At 40.5% G+C, this 24,188-nt stretch overlaps 5 protein-coding genes and 1 long non-coding RNA gene across 10 annotated transcripts in view; 5 read left to right on the plus strand and 1 right to left on the minus strand.

The window, feature by feature from the left end:
- The first annotated feature begins 2,020 nt into the window (after positions 1 to 2,020).
- On the plus strand, positions 2,021 to 2,515 carry LOC112164347. The gene has a single exon (XM_024300556.1). The coding sequence runs from the start codon at positions 2,021 to 2,023 to the stop codon at positions 2,513 to 2,515; it is 495 nt and encodes a 164-aa protein (XP_024156324.1).
- A 540-nt stretch (positions 2,516 to 3,055) lies between these two features.
- Positions 3,056 to 3,805, minus strand: LOC112164348 (protein WUSCHEL). The gene is given in 1 exon segment (XM_040506039.1): positions 3,056 to 3,805. A coding segment is annotated over 1 exon segment (750 nt).
- A 7,523-nt stretch (positions 3,806 to 11,328) lies between these two features.
- Positions 11,329 to 14,319, plus strand: LOC112167777. Of its 5 annotated transcripts, none has more exons than XR_002923931.2 (9): positions 11,335 to 11,603; positions 11,725 to 11,814; positions 11,922 to 12,014; positions 12,669 to 12,733; positions 12,829 to 12,896; positions 13,043 to 13,191; positions 13,364 to 13,640; positions 13,746 to 13,874; positions 13,974 to 14,319. It is a non-coding gene; the product is annotated as an uncharacterized LOC112167777 (long non-coding RNA). The 5 variants fall into 5 exon arrangements; XR_005800002.1 differs by having other exon boundaries at positions 13,444 to 13,640; XR_005800003.1 differs by having other exon boundaries at positions 11,329 to 11,603; positions 11,922 to 12,320; positions 13,043 to 13,640.
- A 250-nt stretch (positions 14,320 to 14,569) lies between these two features.
- LOC112164349 lies at positions 14,570 to 18,640 on the plus strand. The gene is made up of 7 exons (XM_024300558.2): positions 14,570 to 14,916; positions 15,004 to 15,135; positions 15,229 to 16,160; positions 16,248 to 16,431; positions 16,532 to 17,418; positions 17,574 to 17,665; positions 17,743 to 18,640. Exons 1-7 carry the CDS (start codon positions 14,580 to 14,582, stop codon positions 18,638 to 18,640), a joined length of 3,462 nt encoding a protein of 1,153 aa, XP_024156326.2. The 5' UTR covers positions 14,570 to 14,579.
- Positions 18,641 to 18,679: 39 nt separating this feature from the next.
- LOC112164350 (ATP-dependent DNA helicase PIF1-like) lies at positions 18,680 to 19,594 on the plus strand. The gene has a single exon (XM_024300559.1). It carries the CDS (start codon positions 18,680 to 18,682, stop codon positions 19,592 to 19,594), a length of 915 nt encoding a protein of 304 aa, XP_024156327.1.
- Positions 19,595 to 23,266: 3,672 nt separating this feature from the next.
- Positions 23,267 to 24,188, plus strand: part of LOC112164813 — a 33,370-nt gene continuing 32,448 nt past the window's right edge. The window contains exon 1 of the mRNA XM_040506040.1: positions 23,267 to 23,404. The gene's annotated coding sequence lies outside the window, so the exon portion shown is untranslated. The remainder of the gene's footprint in view (positions 23,405 to 24,188) is intronic.

Genomic DNA, 24,188 nt, shown 5'->3' on the forward strand with positions numbered 1-24,188 from the left:
TACAGCGACTACTGGGTAAGATCAACTTTTTGTGACGATTCATTTCTAACTCTGCCGGAAAAATCCAGCCATTTTCCCCACTGCTGAAGTTGCAAGGACAGAACGAGTTTGTGTGGGAACCTAAACATCAAGAGGCTTTCGACAAAATCAAGGCCTAACCGCCAGTGCTTGTTCCTCCCAGAGCTGGATTTCCATTAAAGTTGTATGTTTCAGTGGCTGAGGCTTCCATTGGCAGCCTCCTCGCTCAGAATGATGAAGATGGTGTCGAACATGCCATTTTTTACCTCAGTAGGACACCCACAGATTGCGAAACAAGGTACACTCCAATGGAAAAGCTGTGTCTTTCATTATACTTCTCAGCATGCAAGTTGCGGCATTACACGTTGTCCTTTACTACTTGCATCATTGCTGAAACTGATTTAGTCAAGTATATGCTATCACGACCTATCCTGAGAGGCCGTATTGGCAAGTGGGTGCTCGCCTTATCAGAATTCTCACTACAGTATGTCCCACAGAAAGCAGTAAAGGGGCAAGCGATCGCGGACTTTCTAGCACATCACCCTATGCTGGATGTCCCCGTGGTTAGAGATTTAGAGGTCGCTGCCACAACTTTAGATTGCCCAGATTTGGCATTCTTACCAGAGTACGCCGCGCTGTATTAAGCCACAGTCTCACTCCAGCCCTGGGTGTTATATTTTGACGGGTCAAGAACGGATACGCTAGTAGGAGCAGGAATTGCACTGGAGAATCCGGCTGGAGATCACTTTTCGTACTCATTTCAGTTGGAGTTTCAATGTACCAACAACCAGGCAGAATATGAGGCCTTAATCATAGGTCTAGAAGTACTGCTGGAAATGGGAATTAGAGATGTACAAATACTTTGCGATTCTCTCTTGGTTATTAATCAGTTGTGCAATGAGTTTAGATGCAATATCTTCACGTTGGTCCCTTATTGGAATAGAACATTAGAACTGTTGGACCAATTTGATAACATACTTCTTGAGCACATTCCTCGCGAGAGTAATTTTGCTGCGAACGAGTTGGCCCAGCTGGGAACAGGGGTAACATTGAGATATGGCGTACGGGAGAGAACCCTTAAAGTCGAGCGTCGCACGCTTCCTTCATGGATGGCGAGAAGAGATCCTCCAGATGAAACCTCAGTCTCGACCCTGGAATCCATTGACGTGGATTGGCCCATCCCTTTGATCAATTATCTCAAGCATCCTGATCAGACCACAGATAGAAGGATTCGCTATCTTGCCCTCAACTACTTTCTCAGAGGTGATGAACTTCGCAGACAAGAAGATAGCGTGGATTTCAGATGTGTTTATTGCCACGAAGTGAAACAACTCATGCGCAAAGTTCATTCTGGCATTTGTGGAGCTCACCAAGCAGGTCTAAAGATCCGATGGTTGCTCAGACGACATGGATATTTTTGGCCCAGTATCTTGAAGGATTGTATTGCGTTCGCTAAAGGCTGTTTGGATTGCCAAGCTCATGAGCCGGTCCAGCATGTTCCTAATATTCCAATGTAGCCCATTATATAGCCTTGGCCCACAAGAGGATGGGCGCTGGATTTAATTGGGATGATTCACCCACATTCATCACTTCAACACAAGTTCATCATCGTCGCGACTGATTTCTTTACAAAGTGGGTTGAAGCAGAACCTTTGAAGGAAGCATCTGGTGGCACGTTGCGATAATTCCTATTTAGAAACATCATCTGCAGATTTGGAATCCCATAAGTTTTTGTTTCGGACCGGGGGGCAGCTTTCATGGGTGGTGAAGTTGATAAACTGGCAAGAGAACGGGGACCAATCCATATTATGCACAGTCTAACGGTCAAGCGGAGGCCAGCAACAAGATCATTATCAATTTGCTGAAGAAAATGTTGGAATCTAATCCATGACAGTGGCATGAGACACTTTATGAAACTCTTTGGGCCTACCGCACCTCTAAGCGGAATCCCACCGCGACAACACCTTATGCTTTGATGCTTGGCCATGATGCAGTCCTGCCGATGGAAGTCAACGTCCAATCATTACGAGATCAAGAGCAACATCATCTTATTGGAGAAGACTACGTTCAGGCTATGTGGCAGGAACATGAAGACCTTAGCGAAAAGCGCTTGGAGGCTTTAGATAATTTGGTCATGGAAAAGCAACGAGTCGCTCGCGCCTATGACAAGCGGACGCGGGGATGGAGTTACAGCGAAGGAGAGTTGGTTTGGAAAGCAGTTCTCCCGCTTGGCGAAAAATTAGATGGTCGCGGCAAATGGACTCCAAGATGTGAAGGCCCGTACATCATCTATAAAATCTTAGAGAAAGGAGCTTTTCATCTCAAGGACCTGGATGGAGATGTCCATCATAGCCCTATCAATGGGAGATACTTGAAGAAATACTTTCCCAATGTTTGGGACTCGGAGGAGTCGCAGACAGTTTATTCGCATAAGACATGGGGGACAATTCTAGTGTTCCTACACTCGCAAAGCCCATTCATGAAGGCCTGTTTTTGAGGCCCATAATCATTTCTTTGCTATGCCTAGCAACAATAGGGGGGCAGCACTATACAATACTAAGCCCATTTAGCTTAAAAAACAAAAAGCAAAAAAAAAAACAAAAAAAGTTTTTGTTAACTTTGTTTTAGGTTTTATATTCATATTTCGGTTTTTGTTTATCTTCTTCATCGTAGGCGCATCCAATGGCATTTGATGTCTAAGTCTAGTTTGGATACGAGAAGTGCTGACAAAGGGTCTCGTCCCCTGTCAATCAAGTGAGCTGAGCTCCACCAAAATCGTTCCTCTCTTCACCTGGTCATGTTCCAAAGGAGTGACCGAAAGGAGAAGAGAAATATCCCTAAGTCCAAAATGTTTTTTCTTGTATGTTGTGTCACTTTATGTGTTGTTCTTGTTTTTGTTTTGTTTTGAGTCTTAGGATGTCCTTTCAACTGTCTATAAAGAGTTGCACATTTATTTCAAAAAAAAAAAAAAGTCATAAATACAACTCTTAGGGGGCAATTCTAAGTGTTCCTACACTAGCGAAGCTACTAAGCCGAGTCAGCGGCTCCGAAAACTTCTTCCAGCTTTGCCCTCGCAGGAAAGGCTGAGCTCAAGGGAAGTGTGAAAGCCACCACCGTGACCGCCACCTCCATCAGAAGTAGTCTTCATGTTGCCAAAGATGTCCTCACCATGCACGGGAAACAGTGAAAGGGTTTCAATCTCCTGGTGATCTTCTCCTCTTTGTTCCATGAAAGTTTGTTCTACATTCATGTCAAAGAAAGTAGAACTAGTTCCCCCTCCAACTGAGATTGAACAATCCATAGGACCCTTATCCATGTTCATGGATTCATAACCGCCATAGTTCCCCATCTGCCCGTTAAAAGCAATCATCACACCAGCGGAAGAAGCAGAAGCAGGTGTAGAAGATCCAAAGTTAATATACTGATCCTCATGTTTCCAATTGGTAACATTGTCATCACCAACAAGCCCTGATCTTTGCATGGGCACATGAACATCCGAAGTGGACCTCTTCTTCTGCTTCTCCCGAGCCCTTTGGTTCACGAACCAATAATAGACGTTCTTGAACTCGGTCTTGCCATACCATTTTAGCTAGAGACAGATCCTCTGAATCTGGTCTATAGTTGGGGACCTAAATCCCTTGTTGTAGAAAAGCTCCTTGAGGATCCTTATATGATCTGTAGTGGGAATCCACCTAGTACTGCTCTTCCTGCGAAGCATGTTAGCACCACTCACGGCTACTTTGTTACTTCCTCCATCCTTGGTTGGATGCCGGCTTTGTGGTTCCATTGGTGATGGATTGAGAGAATGCGAGAATTGAAGAGTGATAATGATGAGTGATTGAGAAAGATTGCTGTTAGAAATATTCGAGTTGATGAATGATTTTGGGATTGGAAATTTGGGTTTATATTGTGGTGGAGGAAGATATAGGCATGCAAATATCCACCCTTGGATGGACGGTCAAAAAGAAGAGTCAAACTAAGTGTCAGTATCACGTGATTAAAGTTGCCATAAATCTAGGAAAAGAATGGATTATTGGCGCGTGGGGAAAACCAAACGGTTTTCGAGGAGGTAACTATTCTATTCACGAGATTTTTTTTTACTACTGTTGCTTTTCAACGAGTGATTAGTGCCTTAAATCTCGGAAAAGAAGGGATTAATAGCATGTGAGGAGACCGAACGATTTTTGAGGATGCCTACAGAGATTGGCCCGCAAAGCTCAATTTCAAACAAAGTTCCACCACGTGGCGTTTCGCCGCAATGGCACCAGCTTCGGCCTGAATGGCCCGTTCTCTGATACGGGCCAGGTTGCGGCCTATTTCTTTAGAAGAAGCCAAAGGTTCATCGAGTTGAGCTTCTTCTGCAACAATCACATTCTCAACAAAGGCTAAATGGGCTTGGAGGTCCTCGATCTGAAGTTTGAAGTCGGACCTTTGGATTTGTAGTTCCAGCAGGCGGATGACTCGTTCATTTAAAATATCACGGGAGATGTCTATTTCTCGAGAGACACTATTCAAAGCCTTTTGAGCATCGTGAGCCTGGGTGTTCGCGGCCCATTGACGTCGGCGGGCCATATCAAGTTCATTCAGTAGAGAGTCGATAACACTAAATTGCCACGGAGTCAAAACCTTCTCCTGACGAAGATACCTTAGAGCTTCCAAGACTCGCAGGAGGATGTCAGTCTCCAATACCTGTGGACCCAGATGTTTGTGAAGCACCATCTTAGCCTCATCCATAGCAGAAAGAGGAGTTGCCTCCAACACCCTCATCAATCTCTCGAATCTGGTAGGAGGAGGAGGCGGCAGAGGCACCACAGGATCACGAGCCACCAATGCAAAAGGGTGGACAACTTCCTTAGTTTCTTCATCTTCAACAGGTTGGTCTGTCTTTTCAGCCGTAGGAGAATCTGGAAACTCAACTCGAGTTGACCATGGGCAAGTGGAGCAGATTCAAGCACAGGGCCCTCGGCTTCGACGGTTGTCTCATTTATTCGAGAGACTTGGGGGGCACCACCACCGTCAGTATCATTTTCCATCTCTGGGGCGACTGTCCCTCCGATAGGACCCTCAGAGTTTGCAGCCACCTCCTTGGTACAAACAGAATCCTGGTCAGATTCAGAAATGTCAGAGAGCGGGGTTGGATCAGAAAGGGAAATGGAAAGCATTGGCCAACAGTGGCTTACCTCTCGAGCTGTCGGGTCAATATCTGGTACATGGTCTCCAAGAGGAAGAGGCCTCACCTCATTCACCTTTTGGACCTCTAGTGCCGCGAGAATCTATGTCGTCATCAGTTCCTCATAAGCGGCAGAAGCCTCAGAGTGGCTTTCCACATTTTCATGCTCCGAGGAGTCATCGTCGGAGATCGTTATTAGAATGGTAGGACCTTGCAGATGCTCTGTAGATATGGGAGACGGAAGAGGCGCCACCGGGTTAGTTGATGCTTGAACTAGCGAGAGAGTTGGCTCTTCTGCAGTGGCTGAGGATCCATCCTCGCTCAGACGAGAGGGATCAGTGGTCCTCTGCCGGACCTGTCAAAATATACATAATGAAGATCCTGCCCAGATTCTAAAATTTAAATAGAATAAGACGGGGCCGGAGTTTACCAATCGCATTCCCAGAGGTTCGTCATCTTCAAAACTCTCTTCGACGAATTGAGATCGATCGCGTTTGCAAGCAAAGACAACAGTGGCCTGTACGAGAAAAGAATCACAATTCAAAAAGGGGGAAAGCACCAAATATTCAAGTTTGGGATAGTTCTTAACCAAATTACCTCAACGGGATCTTCATCATGAGAAGACTCTCCCTCAGGAGTCTCCTCTGCTATTGCCTTTTGTTTCCCTGCCTGAACAGAGGCTGTCTTACTCCGGGTAGTTTGCTGCAAAACACACTCAGGAATAAGAGCGGGAAAATCAAGACAAGGAAAAGGAATGGTGAAGAAAGACAAAAACTTACTGTTGCCCTAGGCTCGTGGATTTGTATCCCTGGACGCGATGAGCGAGAAGGTAGAATAGGTTGTGGGGGTTGTGCTGTAGGGTTGGAGAAGCGCTCAAGAATCTTGCGGTCCTCCGGACCAGGACTACTTATGCCACGAAAGATTAGGACGAAGAGTTCGTCATGTGGCGGGTCCCAACAGTTCACTGAGACTTGTTTCCACCAATCAGCATAGTCATCATCAACATCGTTGAGGGGGTATAACACTCTGACCCAAGGGGGAATCACTATCAAAGTAAACTGACTCTGAAAGGGGGCAGACCCAGGCAGGGCTAATCTCCGCCAAGAGGTGTAGTAATTGGCAGAATCAACTAGAGGCCAGGGTACCAATTGGGCCAACCCAAATTGGTGAGCAAAGTGGTTAGGGGCGTAGAGCTCGTAACTTACGCGATCGGTGGCAAGACGAATATACAAGCAGGAGATGGCGCGATGAAAGGCCAGGAGGGCTCTTTCACTATGATCCCGCCCACTGGGCAGAAAGCCATCATCAAGGGGAGGAGGGAATCGCCTAGAAAGGACTATTTTTGGGTCCGGCATCTCTCCCAGCAAGTACAAGTAAATAAAACACTCGGACTAGGGTGGAGCTCGATACCTTACGTTACAGCAAAGCCAGTTCCCCAAAAGGGAATCAACTAGAGGTTCCTTTGGAATATCACCGCGACGGAAGAGAGGGAAATAAATCTGCAGCCAAAAGGCAAGGATCCAGAAGGGGCCACTAATGTCGGTATCAAATGGGCGCATTACGGCTCTATAAAGGGAGCGATATAACGTACCTAATACAGGTTGCCCAAGGCCAACGCAAATACCATTGTAGAGAGCAGTGGCCAGAGAATTCCAGGGCCCGGTAGGTTTGTTGGAAGAAGTGCAAAAGATAAATTTGCAAAGCCAGAATTCCAGGAATGCGATACCTCCTGTATAGTCACGCTGGGTGCGGTAATAGTCACGCCAGAATGGGTAGGATCTGCTATGATGCCCTCGACCAGCCATATCCATTCTCAAGGAAAATTGAATGCCATCAAACTGACCATGCACATAGGGGTCAAAGTCAATGGGCAACCCCGTAATGGTAAGAACATCCAGCAGAGTTATGCTCATCTGCCCAACTGGAAATCGAATGTATTGCTGGAGGTGTTCCAGAAGCAAAGAGCGGCGGCTAGCGGTGCAGGGCTAGTAGTATGGGGAAGACAGAAGCATAGATCGATGGTTTGGGTGATACCCACCGCATCCCATCGGGCCAAATCTCTCGCTCGGACCTCCTGATACCAAACATTTTCCTCGGGAGCGACGGTAGGCCAGAAACCCACTTTCCTCCTTGGTCCCCAACTGCTAAAATCACCAGGCACCTGCCGAGGAGCCGCTATGGTAGGGTGGATGGGAAGCCCATAATATGCCATAGCATCATCTGGCAAACGATAGCGAGGTGTGGGACCCAGACTCGCTTGACTATCACTGCCACCAAAGCCCATCAGTCGATCTGACTTCTACATCGAACACTCATGTTATTCGGCCAGGTGAATGGGGCTTTCTCAGTGATTTCATCTGCGTGATCGATAACGAATTGTTTCTTGGATGCCATTTCTAGGTCGCAAGGAATACTTCTCCATTATACCTTGATTTATAGCTCAGCTATTTTTGGAGATTAATTTATTAGCTGGGCCAGTGAGTGGCCCTAGTTGATAATTAATGAATCATTATTCCATCTTGAGAATCACATCTAAGGCGACAGTGAAGATACTTCTCCATTACACCTTGATTTATAGCTCAGATATTTTTGGAGATTAATTTATTAGCTGGGCCAGTGAGTGGCCTTAGTTGATAATTAATCAATCATTATTCCATCTTGAGAATCGCATCTAAGGCGACAGTGAAGATATTCCACCTTTTCTTACCACCGCAGGGCCAGCATAGTGGCCTGATGTTTTTTTTAAAACATGATTAAAACTGATGCGGTTTTAGATGCTAAAGTTGCAGCCAAATATGGTCGTTTCACTTGGTCACACGTCATGATGTCGATAGCCATGATGCAATCATCCTCTTCGGCATAAGACTCGCAAAGGATTAAATGACAGCAAACAATTTGCTATTTTGCATCTTATTTCGCCAAGTACTGTAGGCCTTGATCTAGCCAGCGAAGCGGCTCGAACACCTATATTTGAGAAAATCAACAGAGAGCCAGCGAACAAGGCAGATACTTTTTGCTCTACACATGGTGAAGCTACCACCAAGGAAGAGAAGGATCCTCATTCGTGATCAAAAGCAGTCTCATTGGCTTGGGGGGCACGCTAAAGTTCTGATCTCCTACAACCTGCCCAAGTTTCACCAATTCACTGCATACCAGACATCAGATCCATGGGGGGCAATAAAGTTGGCAAAGAAAGCGTCAGTTCATAACAAAGGCAATTCAGATTGTGGCACTCAAGCTGTATGGCCTATTTAGAGGCCTATATGGAATCAGTCAAGCCAATACAAGTGACTTTGGAGCAACAACATTATAGGAGTAGTGCTGATTCAAGACCTCTTCAGTCAAGACAAAGACCTTTGACTTCGAGGTCTGGGGGCAATGTTTGGACCTAAAATGAGCATTTTGGCCTGACAAGGCACGTCTGGGAGAAATTGAGCCAATGTTAGTGGTTCAAGCTATATATTGTCGACAAGTTCAAAATATATATTTAGAGGCTAAATAAAGCCTACTATGGAAGCATGGAAGCATGAAAAGTCAACTTTAGCATATTTTCCTACCTCGACTAGGAGAAACCGAGCTAAACAAGGAAGGAGGGGGGGGGGGGCAGACTAACCATACGAAATCCAAATGAGCTAAAACTTTCTAGATTAAATCTAGAAAGCCCAAGGATCATTTCTTATGAAGAGTGCCAGAGCGATTTTTGAGTGGAAGGCCTTCAAACAATCAATCCAATTTTCTGCAGAAGCAAAACTGGAAAACTGGACCTGTAAGAGGTCCAGCAGTGTTTTCGGCCCAACCACTATACCAAAAGCTCTGAAATTTTACCAGGATGATCTACACTCATAGTGGAACATTTGTTATGAAGTCATGGTCAAAATCTGAATTCTTGATGGAGATATAATTGAAGGAATAAAGGAGCCGAAAGTACTTCCTTATCTCCAAAATTCATCATTCCTCATCTCCAATTATGTTTCCTTATCTCCTTATCTCCGAAATTCATCATTCTTTATCTCCAATTACGCTTCCTTATCTCCAAAACTCATCATTCCTTATCTCTACTATCATTTGTTTAAGAATAAACACTTTGACATGGTAGTCTATAAATAGAGGTTACAATGAAACACTTCAACACACAATTCACAACAACAATCTCTAAGATTATCCAAGCCTCTATAGAGCAACCCTCTCCTTCTCTTACCGGTAGTCATACTCCAGTCCTAGTCTCCTCAAGAGCCGACTGTTAGTGCTACCAAACCTTCCAGCCAAGCTAAAGTCACGCTTTAGCAAGTTCTCCTCACTTCCTAGTAGTTCTCGCTCTGCTCGATCTACAACATCGAGTATCGATTGTGATTTTGAAGAAGCTCAGCAAAAGTCCTCGCCACGAGGCACAAAGAATCCCACGACGAGGTTGGTGCTCTCCTCGTCCACAATCGCTTGAAAGAAGTTAGGTCAAGGGACATCCCCGACGACCGCATCCGAACGGTGCTGGCACGCCCGCACAGAAAAGAGACTGTTGACCAGCTCAAGGAAAACTGGATCCAAACAAATACCAGTATCTGCCGTCGAGCCAAATCGCAGGGAGGCCACACCGAAATAGCATATGCTGTCCCACCATCGTCATCCCAAAAGGCCAGGCACTCATCAACAAAAACCTTTTCACTCAAGATCGGAGCTACAGTAAGGGATCGGAGAGGTTCAATCGAAATCAGAGCCAAGGGTAAACAAAATAGCCATAAAAAGAACATGGGGAGAAAGCCGACGCCAGAGCAAGTCTGGTGCTCTTTACGAAGGCGGCAAACACCGCCTCTTCATGCTCAGTTCCTCCAGTCGGCGTCGCTAGGGTTCCACGGGGGAGAGGCAGACGTGCTATGGTCATTCATTTTGCCATAATGATTAACCTAATGTATATTATAGTACTAAAACTAACCTCTAATAAAGGTGAAATGTAAAAAAATCCTACTTATACTCAACAAAAAATTATGAAAATTTACAGACTAAAACTAGACACATAGAATATGACTCACACAAAATTTTCAGGGAAATCAGAGTTGATTTACTACACTAAATAAATTATGAAAAACATATGACAGAAAAGTGAAGAAAATAGAAAACTGTTTTTTGGGTTTATATTTTAGGGTTTGAAATTAATGATAAAAAGCTAGCTAGGAACTATTTCTCACCGCTAGATAATGACTACATTGGTGTATTACTAACATGTTTAATTCATTTGGATATCCTTACTCAAGATAAGTCAATGGTGTGTTGAACCAAACCTATTAACATTTCCTACTTGGTATGTTAAGTGCATGATGTGTGCAGTTTAGCTTAGCTTCTAGAATAGAACCTAGAGTGATGTTCTTGCACAGCTCTCACCTAGAAGTCACTAAGTTTACAAGATTATGAATAAAGCTAGGCAATATCGGTATTGAATGTACATGCCACCTATATTACATACCACCAAGCACAAACAACGATCTCGTGGGTGGTCCCTGTAACATGGTTAGTCCCGCATATGACATGCATCCGATAGACCAACACCAGAGTTACATTGCCATGGTGGAGGTCAGCCGTCGTCGAGAGGCCACCCTCCCATGCTCTCCAAAAGACTTCAAGAGAAGCAATATGTGCATTGTGTCCCACATCAAAACTTGTAAATGGGAAGGGACCTCTTTAGCTATAAAAGGGAGTCCTCCCCTACTTAGAAATGATGGGATCCATGATCCCCACACTTGCATTACTACAAAGGCTACTTAGCCTCACTCATAGTAGCATTTCTAAGTGGAAGTATGTAATACCCTGCCCCAAAGGAAATAATAATAATAAACTAAAAATTTTATTTGTTCTTGGGTTGGGAATGGATTTTATGAGTAGGGCTTCAAGACATTCATTTGGGTTAAGCCCAAATTGTTAGTGATTGTTATTGTTAATTAAGCCCAAGGTCATACTCGTAAATGAATTAAAAAGAATAATAATAACAATAATAATAATAATAGAATGGCATATCTCTACTATTAGAAATGGAAGCGCCTGTTTTGGTGTCAACAGCTTCACCAAAAAGTGAACTCCCCATATTACCCATCGTATATGAGAACAGTTAGATTTATATAAAAAATATCAAGGAAGGGTAACAATGTAAACTACAGCAAACAATTGAGAAAATATAACACGGTATGATTAGATGAAAACCAAAATTTCCAGCAGTTACCACGATCTCCACGAAGAACGACTGCCAGGGCGCACGATTGGAAACTGAAGACGGACGTGGGAGATGATCGGAGGAGAGATGGCTTCATCACTATTCACCCCACTCTCAATCTACGGTTCATATAAAAGGAGAAAACGGAAAGAGGAGCAGAGCAAACTCAAACCCAGAAAGAGGAAAAAATTGGTATCAAAATCGGTGATTGCAGATAAGGTCAGACCAGCCAATTGTTATTGAGTCATTTCCATATTTCTTTTTCCATTGATTTGGGTATCCTATTTCTGTTAAGTTTGGTTTTCTATGCTACTCATTGGAATTAGATTACCTTTGTTAGGTATTGTGTGCAGAGTGGATTCTCAATCAAACCCAAAAGGCAGAGTAAAATAGGTGTAACTTGGGCGACAGAGTGGCAGATTCAGTGAAGGTTATGCTTGATAATTGTTTCGAGATTTCAAATTTCATTTATTTGGGTTTTCGATTTCGACTGAGTTTCCATGTGTTAATCATTGTCGTTGGGCAAATTTCAAACAGTGGGTGGTTACCGGAAGTTTCTCATGACCTCTTCGTGCAAATTATGCTTCCAAAAAATTAATCCATGAGGCAGGGGCTCTCGACACAGTTCCTGTAAGCTCTTTGTTACTGTTACGATTTCAATCCTCTTTGTTACCGCTTGACTTTCTTTCAATTTTTGTAGGTAAATGTATGGGAGAATTCTAGACATTGTAAAAGTTGGTTTCCTCTAATATTAGTTGCAAGTAGTGTTTCTGTCTCCTATGTTCTTTTTCCTTCAATTAATCAATTGGTCTGCAATTTAGGGGGAAGCAGGTGCTTCAATCTCATTGTTTTTTTTTTTTGGTATCAAGTAGAGAAGGTACTGTTTGATTGAGAATCTGCAGTAAATTGGTTTTGCTGAATAAGGAACTAACATACGTAAGTAGTAAACTTTTTGTCACTTGCCTTGAATCATGCTTTTAAGGCCTCTGTGTATGTTGTCATTGTTACACTAGGAAGAATGGGAATTGGTTGTCTTTCTACCATCTCTCTTTGGGGTAATGGTACCTATACTTCCGTGCATTAAAATTCTTCTGTTGAATATAGGTAGTTTTGGTTTGTGTAGAAAGAGAACTTATAGGGGTAGCACTGAAAGCAGATCGATAAGGACCTGTTGATCCATATTCAAGGTACCTTGAATATTAGAAATGGAAGCCAAAACAGGCGCCTCCATTTCTAATAGTAGAGATTATTATTTTTTAATTTTCCTTCTTTTGTTTCAAACAGCCAAGAGTGAGTGGAATCATGTTCAGTTTGAATGAAAATTTGATTTGAGGAGTAATCAACCATTGGTAATATCTCTGTTTCACTTCTGTTAATATATACAATCTGTTCTTACTGTTTTCGGATATCATTATGAACCCCCAATGAAATTTGTGCATTTCAGACTCTCCCTTTTGTGTTGCATATTCCTGATCATTGGTTCCAGATCACTTTTTCTTTCGGTTTGCTCAGGTATGTTTGGCTCTCCTCCTTTCTTTCGGTGGTTTTTGCATATTACATGATTATCCATTGTCATTGCATTTTATTTTTTTAATTTCTTTAATTTTTCCTCAGTACTCCGTACTTCATCTCAATTGGCTTTGTTTGGGTGTGTGCAGTTATTCTTCTTCTACTTAAAATGGATAGTGGGCCGAGAAGTGACCGTGGAGCTCAAGAACGACTTTGCAATTAGGGGTACCTCTTAGTGATTGTTCATTTCATGTGTATGATGTACCAAGGTCATTGCATAATTTGATGCTTAGAAGGGGTTGGTCTCTTTCATTACTAAATGTTATTGTAGTATTCTGCTTCTTTTTAATTTCTTTTGTTCCAGGCTACTTACTGTTTTCGAATATCATGATGGCCTCAATGAAATTTGTACATTTCAGACTCTCACTTTTGTGTTGCATTTTATTTTGTTTTATATTTGTTTGATTTAGGTGCAAAGCCGGTGAGATTGTAGTATGTTTAGGTTCTTCGGCTTTTGTTCCTGACTATGAGTTACTTATGTTGGATTTAGTAAGATCGACCACCGCAGAGGGCAAAGGAGAATATATTGGTTACTGGTCAGCATATATATATATATATATATATATATATTTCAAGAAGTAAAAGAAGATAGTAAGTATTGCTGGAAGCACCACAGTTGCAGGTGATGTTTTGTTTTCTTTGGGCCAGGTTCCTTCATCACGCTCTCACACACCTAATGATGACCAGGTAGCTTGGCATTATACTTGCTTCCTTTGTTAGATAAAAGTCTAATAATTGATAGGAACCATTTTTCCAAATAAATTTTGTGACTTAATGTGGTTTACCATATAGGGACCTAACCATATTCATGTACAAGAGGCAGAAAGGCAGAGTAGAAATAATCCCCCAGGAGAGACGAGACAATCAATGAGTTCTTCACTCTCTGGTTCATCTCACTCTTCCCGACCCAATGAAGACCAGGTAGATTTCCATTCATTTCATTAGAGTAAAACAATTGATGGGAAAACTTTTAAAATTGAATTTGTTCTCTTTTTTATATTAATGCGGTGTACGATGTAGGGACATGCTCAGCTTCATGCATTAGAGGGTGAAAGGCAGCGTAGAAATAATCGTCAAAGAGAGAGACGACGATTATTGAGTTCTTCGCAACTAGAGGAAAGTTTAGCCCGAAGACGTGCCAATTATCAAAGACTACAGCAAATGGAGCCCACAAGTGTATTAAATCAAGTGGAAGCAATGGCCGGTAACTTACTGAGTGCATGTTCTGAAACACAAACATCTTCAACGTATTGTATACGTGTTTTGCATAATTTTCTTTCTACTTTCATGAACAAAAATAATATTCTATATATGTAGGTTGGAAAAATTAACAGTTTTGATAGAAATATATTTTTTTTTTCAGGAAGAATTTTTTTTTTGGTAATACCTTAAAGAAGAATTTTAGAACATTGAGAATTTGTCACCGAACTTCCCCAAAGAGGGAAGAATTGAAATCACAACTACTTAAAAAGAAAATTACATTAGCAAAAGGTGGACCCCAACTGAGTAAATGTGTATGCATAAATGCCATATTAAAATGGAAAAGAAATGTGAGAAATTCACATCCATTAATTTCTCTCACTTTTTACGGACCAATGTTTTATCAATGTTCAAATAATTTAGTACATGAAAATCATAGGTGTTGAACAGCAAAATCATGCTGATCACCAAAGTACACCACAGTTTGAAAGAGAGAATCAAAGAGCGAGATGGCGAACAAGTCAAAGCATTTGGCGGGCTTCAATGAGTTCAATACAACGTGATGAATATTTAGCACGACGACGAGCCAATTATCATTGTCATCGCGGGCAAACATCAAATCATGAGGATAATACTCAAGTTCCAAATAGAATACGCTTAAGCCATATGAGGCAATTAGCGCGGTCAAATGGATCCCAAGTGCCTGGTAATGGAGCTAATCAAAATGATACGAACGATGGTGATCACATAGAGGTCAATGAAGGTAAGAAATGACAAACATCAATGTATTTTCAGTATTGTTTCAGTAATGAAACTGCAATTATTCATGTATGTATTTTTTCCATAATAGGAACATATGAAAATTCTAGAATGCGCTTGAGTCATATAAGGCAACTAGCATTGTCAAATAGGTCGCAAATGCCTAATAGTGGAGTTAACCAAAATGCTACGAATAATGAAGATCACATAGTACTCAATCAAGGTAACAAATTTAGTATATTAAATATATTGTTGATAAATATATTGTTTTAGTAACTAGCACAATTATTGACATCGATTTTTTTTTTTTTAATAGGAACCTCTGAAAATGTCATTCCTCAAAATAGCATGACCTATAATAACAGTGTTATCCAAGTACGTCTTAGAGCTAGAGGTTGCAGATCTCATAATTGTGCTCGGAATTTTCATGAGAACATTGGAATCACAAAATATCATTTACCTGCACCAAAAATATGTCCACATTGTCATGCCCGCCAGTTCTATCACGAGAGCAAAGATATGTGTTGCTTGAATGGGAAAATTGTAATTCCTCCAGTTCAATCTCTTCCAGAAATGGCCAAGCTATTTTTTGCAGAAACTCTGAGAAGCGCCCATTTTAGGCAAAATATCCATGCTTATAATCATGTATTTTCATTCACATCAATGGGCATGCATGTCGACCAAAATCTAGCGATTGGTGGTGGCACATTCACTTTTCGTGCTCAAGGATCCATATATCATAAGATAGGAACTCTTCTACCAAATGAGGATAACAGACCAAGATTTCTACAACTGTATATATATGATACAGACCATGAACTACAAAATCGTATGTTAGAGAATGAATCATTACATAGAGATGTGGTTGAAACTATACAAGAAATCTTGAATCGGCATAATCCATTTGTGCGGACACTTCATCACCTAGCACAACGCGAAGATTTGGAAACTTGCAGACTCATCATTAGAGAGCAACCTGCAAACCAACGTCAGTATAGTTTGCCTACAGAGTCTCAGGTTGCTGCAGTAATAGTGGGTGCAGATGATGCAGAAAATCTGAGAGGTCGTGATATTGTAGTACAGACAAAAGAGGGTCAACTTTTAAATGTCCAAGACTGTGCGGGCTACTATGATCCTTTACAATATCCATTGCTTTTACCTTATGGCACATATGGATGGGATGTGAATAGTCAGAATAATAATGGTACAAAATTGATGTGCCGTGACTATTACGCATATATTTTGCAGGTTAATAGACCACTCTTCATCCTCTTATTGTGAATAAATTAACGTTAATTTAAACATCGTGTTAATTGGTAAATTTTATCATTTCAGATTCGTCCAGATGATGAATCAATTTTACTTCGAGGAGGCCGCCTGTTACAACAATATGTCGTCGATAATTATGTGAAAATTGAGGCACAAAAGCTTAGATGGATTCGCAGTAATCAAGATACCCTGCGACGTGAACTTTATAATGGACTCCAAGACTCGCTAAATGCCGGTGAAAACAATGCAGGTATGAACTTTATTATTATTATTATATAACTATAAGCTTTTATGTTGACTTTAGTATGCTTAAAAATAGGTGTTTAACCCCACTGACAATACCAAAACAGGTAATATTGGTCGCAGAACTATTTTACCTTCCTCATTTATCGGTAGTCCACGTGATATGCACCAGAGATACCAAGATGCAATGGCTTTGGTCCAAAAATGCGGGAAGCCAGATATTTTCCTCACAATGACATGCAACCCGAATTGGGAAGAAATAAAGGTAGAGTTATTACCGAGTCAAGTGGCACAAGATCGCCCTGATTTATGTACCCGGATTTTTTGTGCCAAATTTGAAGAGCTGAAGGAAGATGTTATCAAAAAAGGGGTCTTAGTTATTGTTGTTGCACATGTTTATGTCATTGAATTTCAAAAACGTGGTCTCCCACATGTTCATATGCTTCTCATGTTAAATGACGATGATAAGTTGAATAACCCGGATGATTATGACAAAATTGTTGAAGCTGAAATACCAAGTCAAGATGAAGAACCGGAGTTGTACAATGCCGTATTGAGGCACATGATACATGGTCCATGTGGAGCACATAAGCGTAATGCCCCATGTATGAAGCGTGGGAGTTGTAAACGAGGTTATCCTAAGCCCTTTTCAGCCAACACATTTCAAGAGAATGACTCTTATCCCATTTACCGAAGGCGAGATGTTCACCCAAATGTAGAATCTGATTTCAATCAAAGTAGACAAGTAGATAACAGTTGGGTTATTCCGTACAACCCTTGGCTACTCACAAAATATGATTGTCATATCAATGTCGAAGTCTGTTGCAGCATTAAGAGTGTTGAGTATTTGTACAAATATGTCTACAAAGGTCCAGATAGAGTAACATTTGAAGTTCGACTCGAAGCTAATGAAGATGAAATAAGGAATTTTGTTGATGCAAGATGGGTTTGTGCACCAGAGGCTTCGTGGAGAATATTCAAATTTGTAATGAATGTATGTATCCTTCAGTGGAACGATTGCAAATTCATCTTCCAAATAGACAGAGTGTTTTCTTTAATGCCAATGAAAGGGTAACAAATGTTCTGCAAATGATAGAAACTCAATGACGATGCTCACAGAGTTTTTTACTAAGAACATGTATTATGAAGGTGCGCGCCAATACTTATATCGAGAGTTTCCTGAAAGATTCAGATGGATTGGCAAACATAAGACATGGGAGGAAAGACAGACTAACCAAAAAGTAATTGGTAGAATATATACGGTATCTCCTTCAGAAGGAGAAAAGTTCTACTTACATGTTCTTTTGAACCATGTTAGAGGGCCTACATCATACGAGGATTTGAGGACAGTAGATGGCATCTTGCAACCAACATTTAAGAAAGCGGCTGAACAAAGAGGTCTGTTAGAAGACGATGATAGTATCCGACAATGTTTACATGAGGCTTCAAGCATACATATGCCTTCATCTTTAAGGAGATTGTTTGTCACTATCTTGGTTTATTGCGAGCCTCATGGGGTACGAAGTTTATGGGATGAATTTTACAAATTTATGATAGAAGATTATGCTTCTTCAAGCACTGTAGTCAATGCACGTATCACAAACAGACTCTTACGAGACTTAAACGGATTGCTGGTGCAACATAGTAAATCTGTTTGTGATTATGATTTGCCTGAAATGGCTAAAGATTATGGTGAAGATTCGTCAATGCCTAGGCTAATACAGGATGAAGTTTCAATTATCATTCCTCAAGAATACTGCGATGCAGTTCATCTCTTGAATGAGGATCAGTCATTTGCATACAACGCAATAATATCAGCTATTGAGTGCAATGACAATACCATATTTTTCGTTGATGGTCCAGGAGGGACTGGAAAAACATACTTATATCGTGCACTGTTAGCAACCTTGAGAAGCAATGATCATATTGTACTGGCAACAACAACTTCTGGAATTGCAGCAACAATAATGCCTGGTGGGAGAACGGCACACTCCAGGTTTAAAATTCCACTCAATCTTGATGCATCTTCTACATGCTCTATTAGTAAACAATCTAATTTAGCAGAGTTGATACGAAGATCATTAGCGATTATTTGTGATGAGGCACCAATGATGCATAGATTTGCATTTAAACCTCTTGATCGGACTTTTAAAGACATAATAGGTGGTGATTTGCTATTTGGGGGCAAAGTGATTATTTTCGGGGGAGATTTCTGACAAGTTCTGCCCGTTGTCCATAAGGGTACAAGGTCTCAGATGGTCCAAGCCAGTCTGGTTAACTCTTCCTTTTGGAAAGATGTGAGGATTCTTCGTTTGCAGCAAAATATGAGATCTATCAATGATCCAGAGTTCTCAGAGTTTTTACTTAATGTTGGTAATGGAGGACAACCATCTGTGGTTGAAGACATGATACGATTACCATCGTGTATGGCCATACCATGGGAGGGTGAAGAGTCAATCAACCGATTAGTTAATGAAGTTTTTCCTAATTTGGAATCTCATGTAAATGATGCAGCGTACATGGTTGAAAGGGCAATAATCACTTCAAAGAATGATGATGTTGACGTGCTTAATGAGATGATTATAAAGCAATTTCCAGGGCCTGAACGGATCCTGTACTCTTTCGACTCAGTTGAGGATGACACCAGAAATATGTACCAACAAGAATTCTTAAATTCAATTTCACCTTCTGGTATGCCCCCACATCAGTTAACTATAAAAAAAAGTGCTCCCATTATGCTTTTGAGAAATATTGACCCTACGATGGGATTGTGCAATGGTACACGATTGACTTGCCGTGGATCATATAACAACCTTATTGACGCAGAGATTTTAACTGGTCAATTTGCTGGAACTAGAGTATTCTTACCAAGAATATCTCTAAAGAGTGCCGAGAGTTCTGGACTCCCTTTTGAGATGACAAGAAAACAATTCCCTGTAAAGTTGAGTTTTGCACTTACTATAAATAAATCACAAGGGCAAAGGATACCGAATGTTGGCATCTACCTTCCAGATCATGTATTCAGTCATGGGCAGTTATATATCACTTTATCACGAGGAATTTCAGAGGCTACCACCAAAGTGTTAGTCAAGAAAGGCTCATTTGAAGGCGAGGAAGGGGTGTTCACAACAAATGTTGTTTATAAAGAGATTTTGCTTCCAGCAAGTTAACGTCATCTAATAATTGGAGCAAAAATGTGTTGCAGCAAAGGAGTTATCTAACTACATGGTATGAACTTCACTTAGTAGATCCATTTCACTTTGTAGTAAAAAACCAAACACACTATCTTATGTTTTGTTATTTTTTTTTCTATTTTTTTTAAATAATTTTCTGTTCTTCGTACTCTCAATTTGTAGTTTGGGCAACGACTGATGACAAATGGGTGGCTGAGATGGAGTTGATTGGAGCATGTGGACTTTACTTTATCGAACAAATATGTATATAGGCACTTTGTGAAAGTTTCTTTTTAAAAAGTACGTTTCGATTGTAAAGATTTGTATATATCGATGCATGTTTTATGTTTGTTACTAATGGATTGCTAAAGACATATACAATATTTTAAAAAATGTGTACATGAAAAATAGGAGTTAGGTAATATGCAACATAGAAATTATATTGCACTTATGAGTAACATTTCAAACATGCAGAGCAAGAGAGGAAGGACAAGACACACGCACTAGCTATAAAAAAAATTTGGATAAGCCTCTAGCATTCCCAGGGTCTTTCTCAAGTTATGTTGAGAAGATGAAAAAATAAAAGGGGGCAGAGAGAGAGAAACGGAGAAAGGAGGGATAGAGACAAGGAGAAGAAGCTTTCTCTCGCTTGAGGGAGGGAACTCAATCTTGTCTCTCTCCTCTCACTGATGCGTAGCCGAAACCCATACTTCTAACTCTCTCTCACTCTCTCCCTCCCCCTCTTCTCTTGCACGGTTGCACACCCAACAATTAGAGACGAATCTCGTTCTTTATAGCTGAGATTCAAATTTTGATTTGTATGGTACAATGCAACGCAATCTAGCTTTCTCTATCTGTGTATCAGTACCATCGCCCGAGATTTGGGTCAGGCTGTTACAAATGGTATCAAAGCATAGGTTAACCCCTCAGACCAAGATGCGTTTTGGTGTTTGCGTTGTTGTGCATGCCGATTTTCTTTCTTTTCTTTTTCTTGTCTGTAAGTTTCTTTATCCAATTGATTAGCCGAGTCTTTGATTTAGCCTTGCCCGGACAATCAATCTATGGATCCATTAGAGTTGTGGCCATTTGGTTTAGCAATCGAAGCACTAGTTAAGTGCCACACCCTTTCTATGATACCTACAGGGTTTGGCTTGAAGTAGTATTAACTGTCTAGTTTCTATGGGCTTCTCTCTATTTACAGTTTGAAGATAACTTCTCTTGAATTGTCTGGACTATTTGGTTAGTCCTGTCTTGGTTATTATGGGTGCTTAAAGCAATTTCCATTGCTTCAGTGTTAATTATCTTTGATTTCTCTGGGTTTGTATTTATGTTGTTTGAGTGAGATGCTTGCTACAAATGCGATTCAAGTTTTGCTAGTGTTGTTGTTTAAGTCCTAGCTTAATCGAAAACCGAGTCAAGTAGTTGACACTTAGTCGCAACTATGGCTGAGTGATTGAGATCTGATGAGATGTGAACCTGCTTGGTTTTGATTATTTCCTTAGACTGCTCTATGGGTTTGTAGTGTCAGATGTGTTCTATATGTATATCGTATACTAATGAGTGTTTGTATTGTTTGAGTTTCATAAAATGATTTTCTTTGGCAAGTGTATTGCTGATCATCACTATCATCTTTGCCTTTGTAATACATGATCATCACTATCATCTTTGCCTTTACTAATATATCTTTTGCATGAGTGTGTGGATTAAATTTAATGTGGCATAGCAAAGAAGGAGAAGAACTCATTAATTTCCGGGAAGCAGGCCTATGTATTTACATAAATTCCTCTTCTTAGTTAACATGTTTGTTTCTAGTTGGGATCGTCTACAGTACATTAATGTACCGATACATCAAGTAGACTACATTCAATACAAAGGTAGACTAGCTCAATACATGGGTAGACATACATGGAGTTAGTCTACCCTTGTACCGAGCTAGTTTACATCTATATTGAACCTAGTCTACTTAATGTATCGGTACATTAATGTACTGAAGTATTTTCCTTGTTTCTATGGTCTGTTTTACAGTTGTCAGTATTATTATTTAGGTTCTTCACATCTATTACTGGATTGTATTTACAGTAGTTTGCAGACCACTGACCCTTTTGTTGAGTTGTTTGCAGAAGTAATTGATTCCCTAGCATATCAAAAGAACAATGAATAAATAAACAAGGATGTATTGTCTATTTTTCTACTCTGTTTAATTGTAAAGGTTGTGATTTAAAAGTATAGGATACCGTCAATTTTGTTTGTTTCTATAGTTAATTATACCAATGTATTATTTCTGTATACATATGGATGTGTAAATGTATTGGGTCAGTTGGTTGGTGGAAGGCTGGGAGCAACGCGCTGATCTCCGAAATCCAGGGACATACCAGGTATGTTGCTCCTTTCAATTAATCAGTTTGATGTAAATGTTATACGGTGGCATGTATGTTTTTGTTTAGTTTCTTGAAGATTACTTATAGACATAGCTACCTTGCTTGGGCTGAAATATATCTGCAGGTATGACTTGATCTCAGTTAAATCAGTTGTTATTTCTGTTTATGTATCTCTACATATAACCGGTTCATGGCTATAAATGAGTTTGATTTTTTTTTTTTTTAAAATTATTCTACTAAAAGGAACTAAAGAAGAATGGTTCGATCTTGTGCGTATGATATGATATCATCTGAAAATGAAATCACAATTCAATTGATAAATGAACTTGGTCCAGTTAGGCCCGGGATATAATTAAGGAGGGATCGAGTTCCCTTGGGTGAAAGACCCTAAACCCGATTGGGGCTCGTGGATTCGAGCGGATAATTAAGTAGGGATTGTACCTCCCTAGGGTGAAAGACCCAAAACCCAATCGGGAATCCGCTTAGTACAGGGTGTGCTCGGTGGCCTTAATGAGAGCAATGGGCTCTAACCGGGAAAAAAAAGAGTAAAGAAAGAGATTGTTATTTGACAAATTCAAAAGAAGCATGCTGAATGAATGCTGCCAATGGCCAAACTCGATGAACACATTGGACTTGGCTATTTGGATCAAATAATTGTCAAAGATGATGATGTGTTCTGATATGAAAGAGAGAGTAAAGAAAGAGATTGTTATTTGACAAATTCAAAAGAAGCATGCTGAATGAATGTTGCCAATGGCCAAACTCGATGAACACATTGGACTTGGCTATTTGGATCAAATAATTGTCAAAGATGATGATGCGTTCTGATATGAAAGAAATGGAGAAAGGAGGGATAGAGACAAGGAGAAGAAGCTTTCTCTCGCTTGAGGGAGGGAACTCAATCTCGTCTCTCTCCTCTCACTGATGCGTAGCCGAAACCCATACTTCTAAGTTCTAACTCTCTCTCTCTCTCTCCCCCTCTTCTCTTGCACGGTTGCACACCCAACAATTAGAGACGAATCCCGTTCTTTATAGCTGAGATTCAAATTTTGATTTGTATGGTACAGTGCAACGCAATCTAGCTTTCTCTATCTGTGTATTGGTACCATCGCCAGAGATTTGGGTCATGCTGTTACAACGTAGTCTCACCTCATGCAACAAGGTGAACCACCATACAGCTTGTGTCGTCTCTCTCTATCTTTATACTGTGAGAGGAAAAAAAGAGTGATCGATCTAGATTTAGTCATCATCTTCAGTTATCAAGAACGAGAGAGAGAGAGAGAGAGAGAGAGAGAGCGAGCCAGCGAGAGATAAAGAGAGAGAGAGAGGGACATCGGAGGCAAATCCGTAAAACATAGAGTCGTCGCCCAGTGAAGTCAATTGAATCCTATAATTTCAAGCTTGGGTCATTCTGTCATCTAATTCTCAGGTCTGATTTCTGCGAAATTGTGGGTTTCAAATTTCCGGGATATTGTCTTGATTCCATTCTTCTGGGCTTGGTTATTGTGGTGTTTGGATGGAAATTGGGGGTTTTGGATTTCTGGGTTTTTGGTGAAATTAGGTTTTGGGTTTGGTTTGTTTGATTTTTGATTGTGGAATTTGAGAATAAGGGTTTGGTTTTTGCTTCATTGTTTATGGCTTGGGTGATAACGGTGTTTGTTTGTTTGTTATTGTTTGTTTGTTTGATATGTGAATTGCTGATGTCGAATTTTTAAGGCATCTAACTATAGACTTCTTCATTTGAGTTGTTAGTTCGACATACATATGAAATATACTTTTAGAGATTAAATTTTTGGCTGCTTTGTTGGTTTGCAAGATAAAGGATGAACCCGGCCAGGCAGAATGGTAGGATATGCATTCTAAAGAAAGTGATAGTATGATAAAGTGGTTGACATTTGAACAAAGTGTCTTATATATATCAGACAGATAGTCAATTGTAACTATAGTGATCGTATATATCTAGAGTGAAACTAATTCAAAGAATGAATGATTGTTATACATTTGAGTTTGGTTTGGATAGTACGGATTGCAGATATGAGCAATTTTCAATGAAATGATTTTATCAATTTTGGTAACTTAAAAACTTTTATCAATTATTATTTTGTTATATCCTCTTTAGCCTAAGTTTGGTAAGAAATCTAATGTATGAGTAATTCTGAGATTACATGAACAATTAAATCAGATTTATTTCACAATTGCTTGCAATAGTCTCT

This window comes from Rosa chinensis, chromosome 5 (assembly GCF_002994745.2).
Source record: "Rosa chinensis cultivar Old Blush chromosome 5, RchiOBHm-V2, whole genome shotgun sequence".
NCBI classification, from domain to species: domain Eukaryota; kingdom Viridiplantae; phylum Streptophyta; class Magnoliopsida; order Rosales; family Rosaceae; genus Rosa; species Rosa chinensis.

Bases quoted from the DNA above. Each gene is read 5' to 3' on its own strand.
- LOC112164349 (XM_024300558.2), top strand. From the start codon at position 14,580: ATGAAAATCATAGGTGTTGAACAGCAAAATCATGCTGATCACCAAAGT. The intron at 16,161-16,247 runs GTTAATAGACCA...TTATCATTTCAG, and splicing joins ATTACGCATATATTTTGCAG to ATTCGTCCAGATGATGAATC. The intron at 16,432-16,531 runs GTATGAACTTTA...ATACCAAAACAG, and splicing joins TGCCGGTGAAAACAATGCAG to GTAATATTGGTCGCAGAACT.
- LOC112164350 (XM_024300559.1), top strand. From the start codon at position 18,680: ATGGTCCAAGCCAGTCTGGTTAACTCTTCCTTTTGGAAAGATGTGAGG.
- LOC112164347 (XM_024300556.1), top strand. From the start codon at position 2,021: ATGGAAGTCAACGTCCAATCATTACGAGATCAAGAGCAACATCATCTT.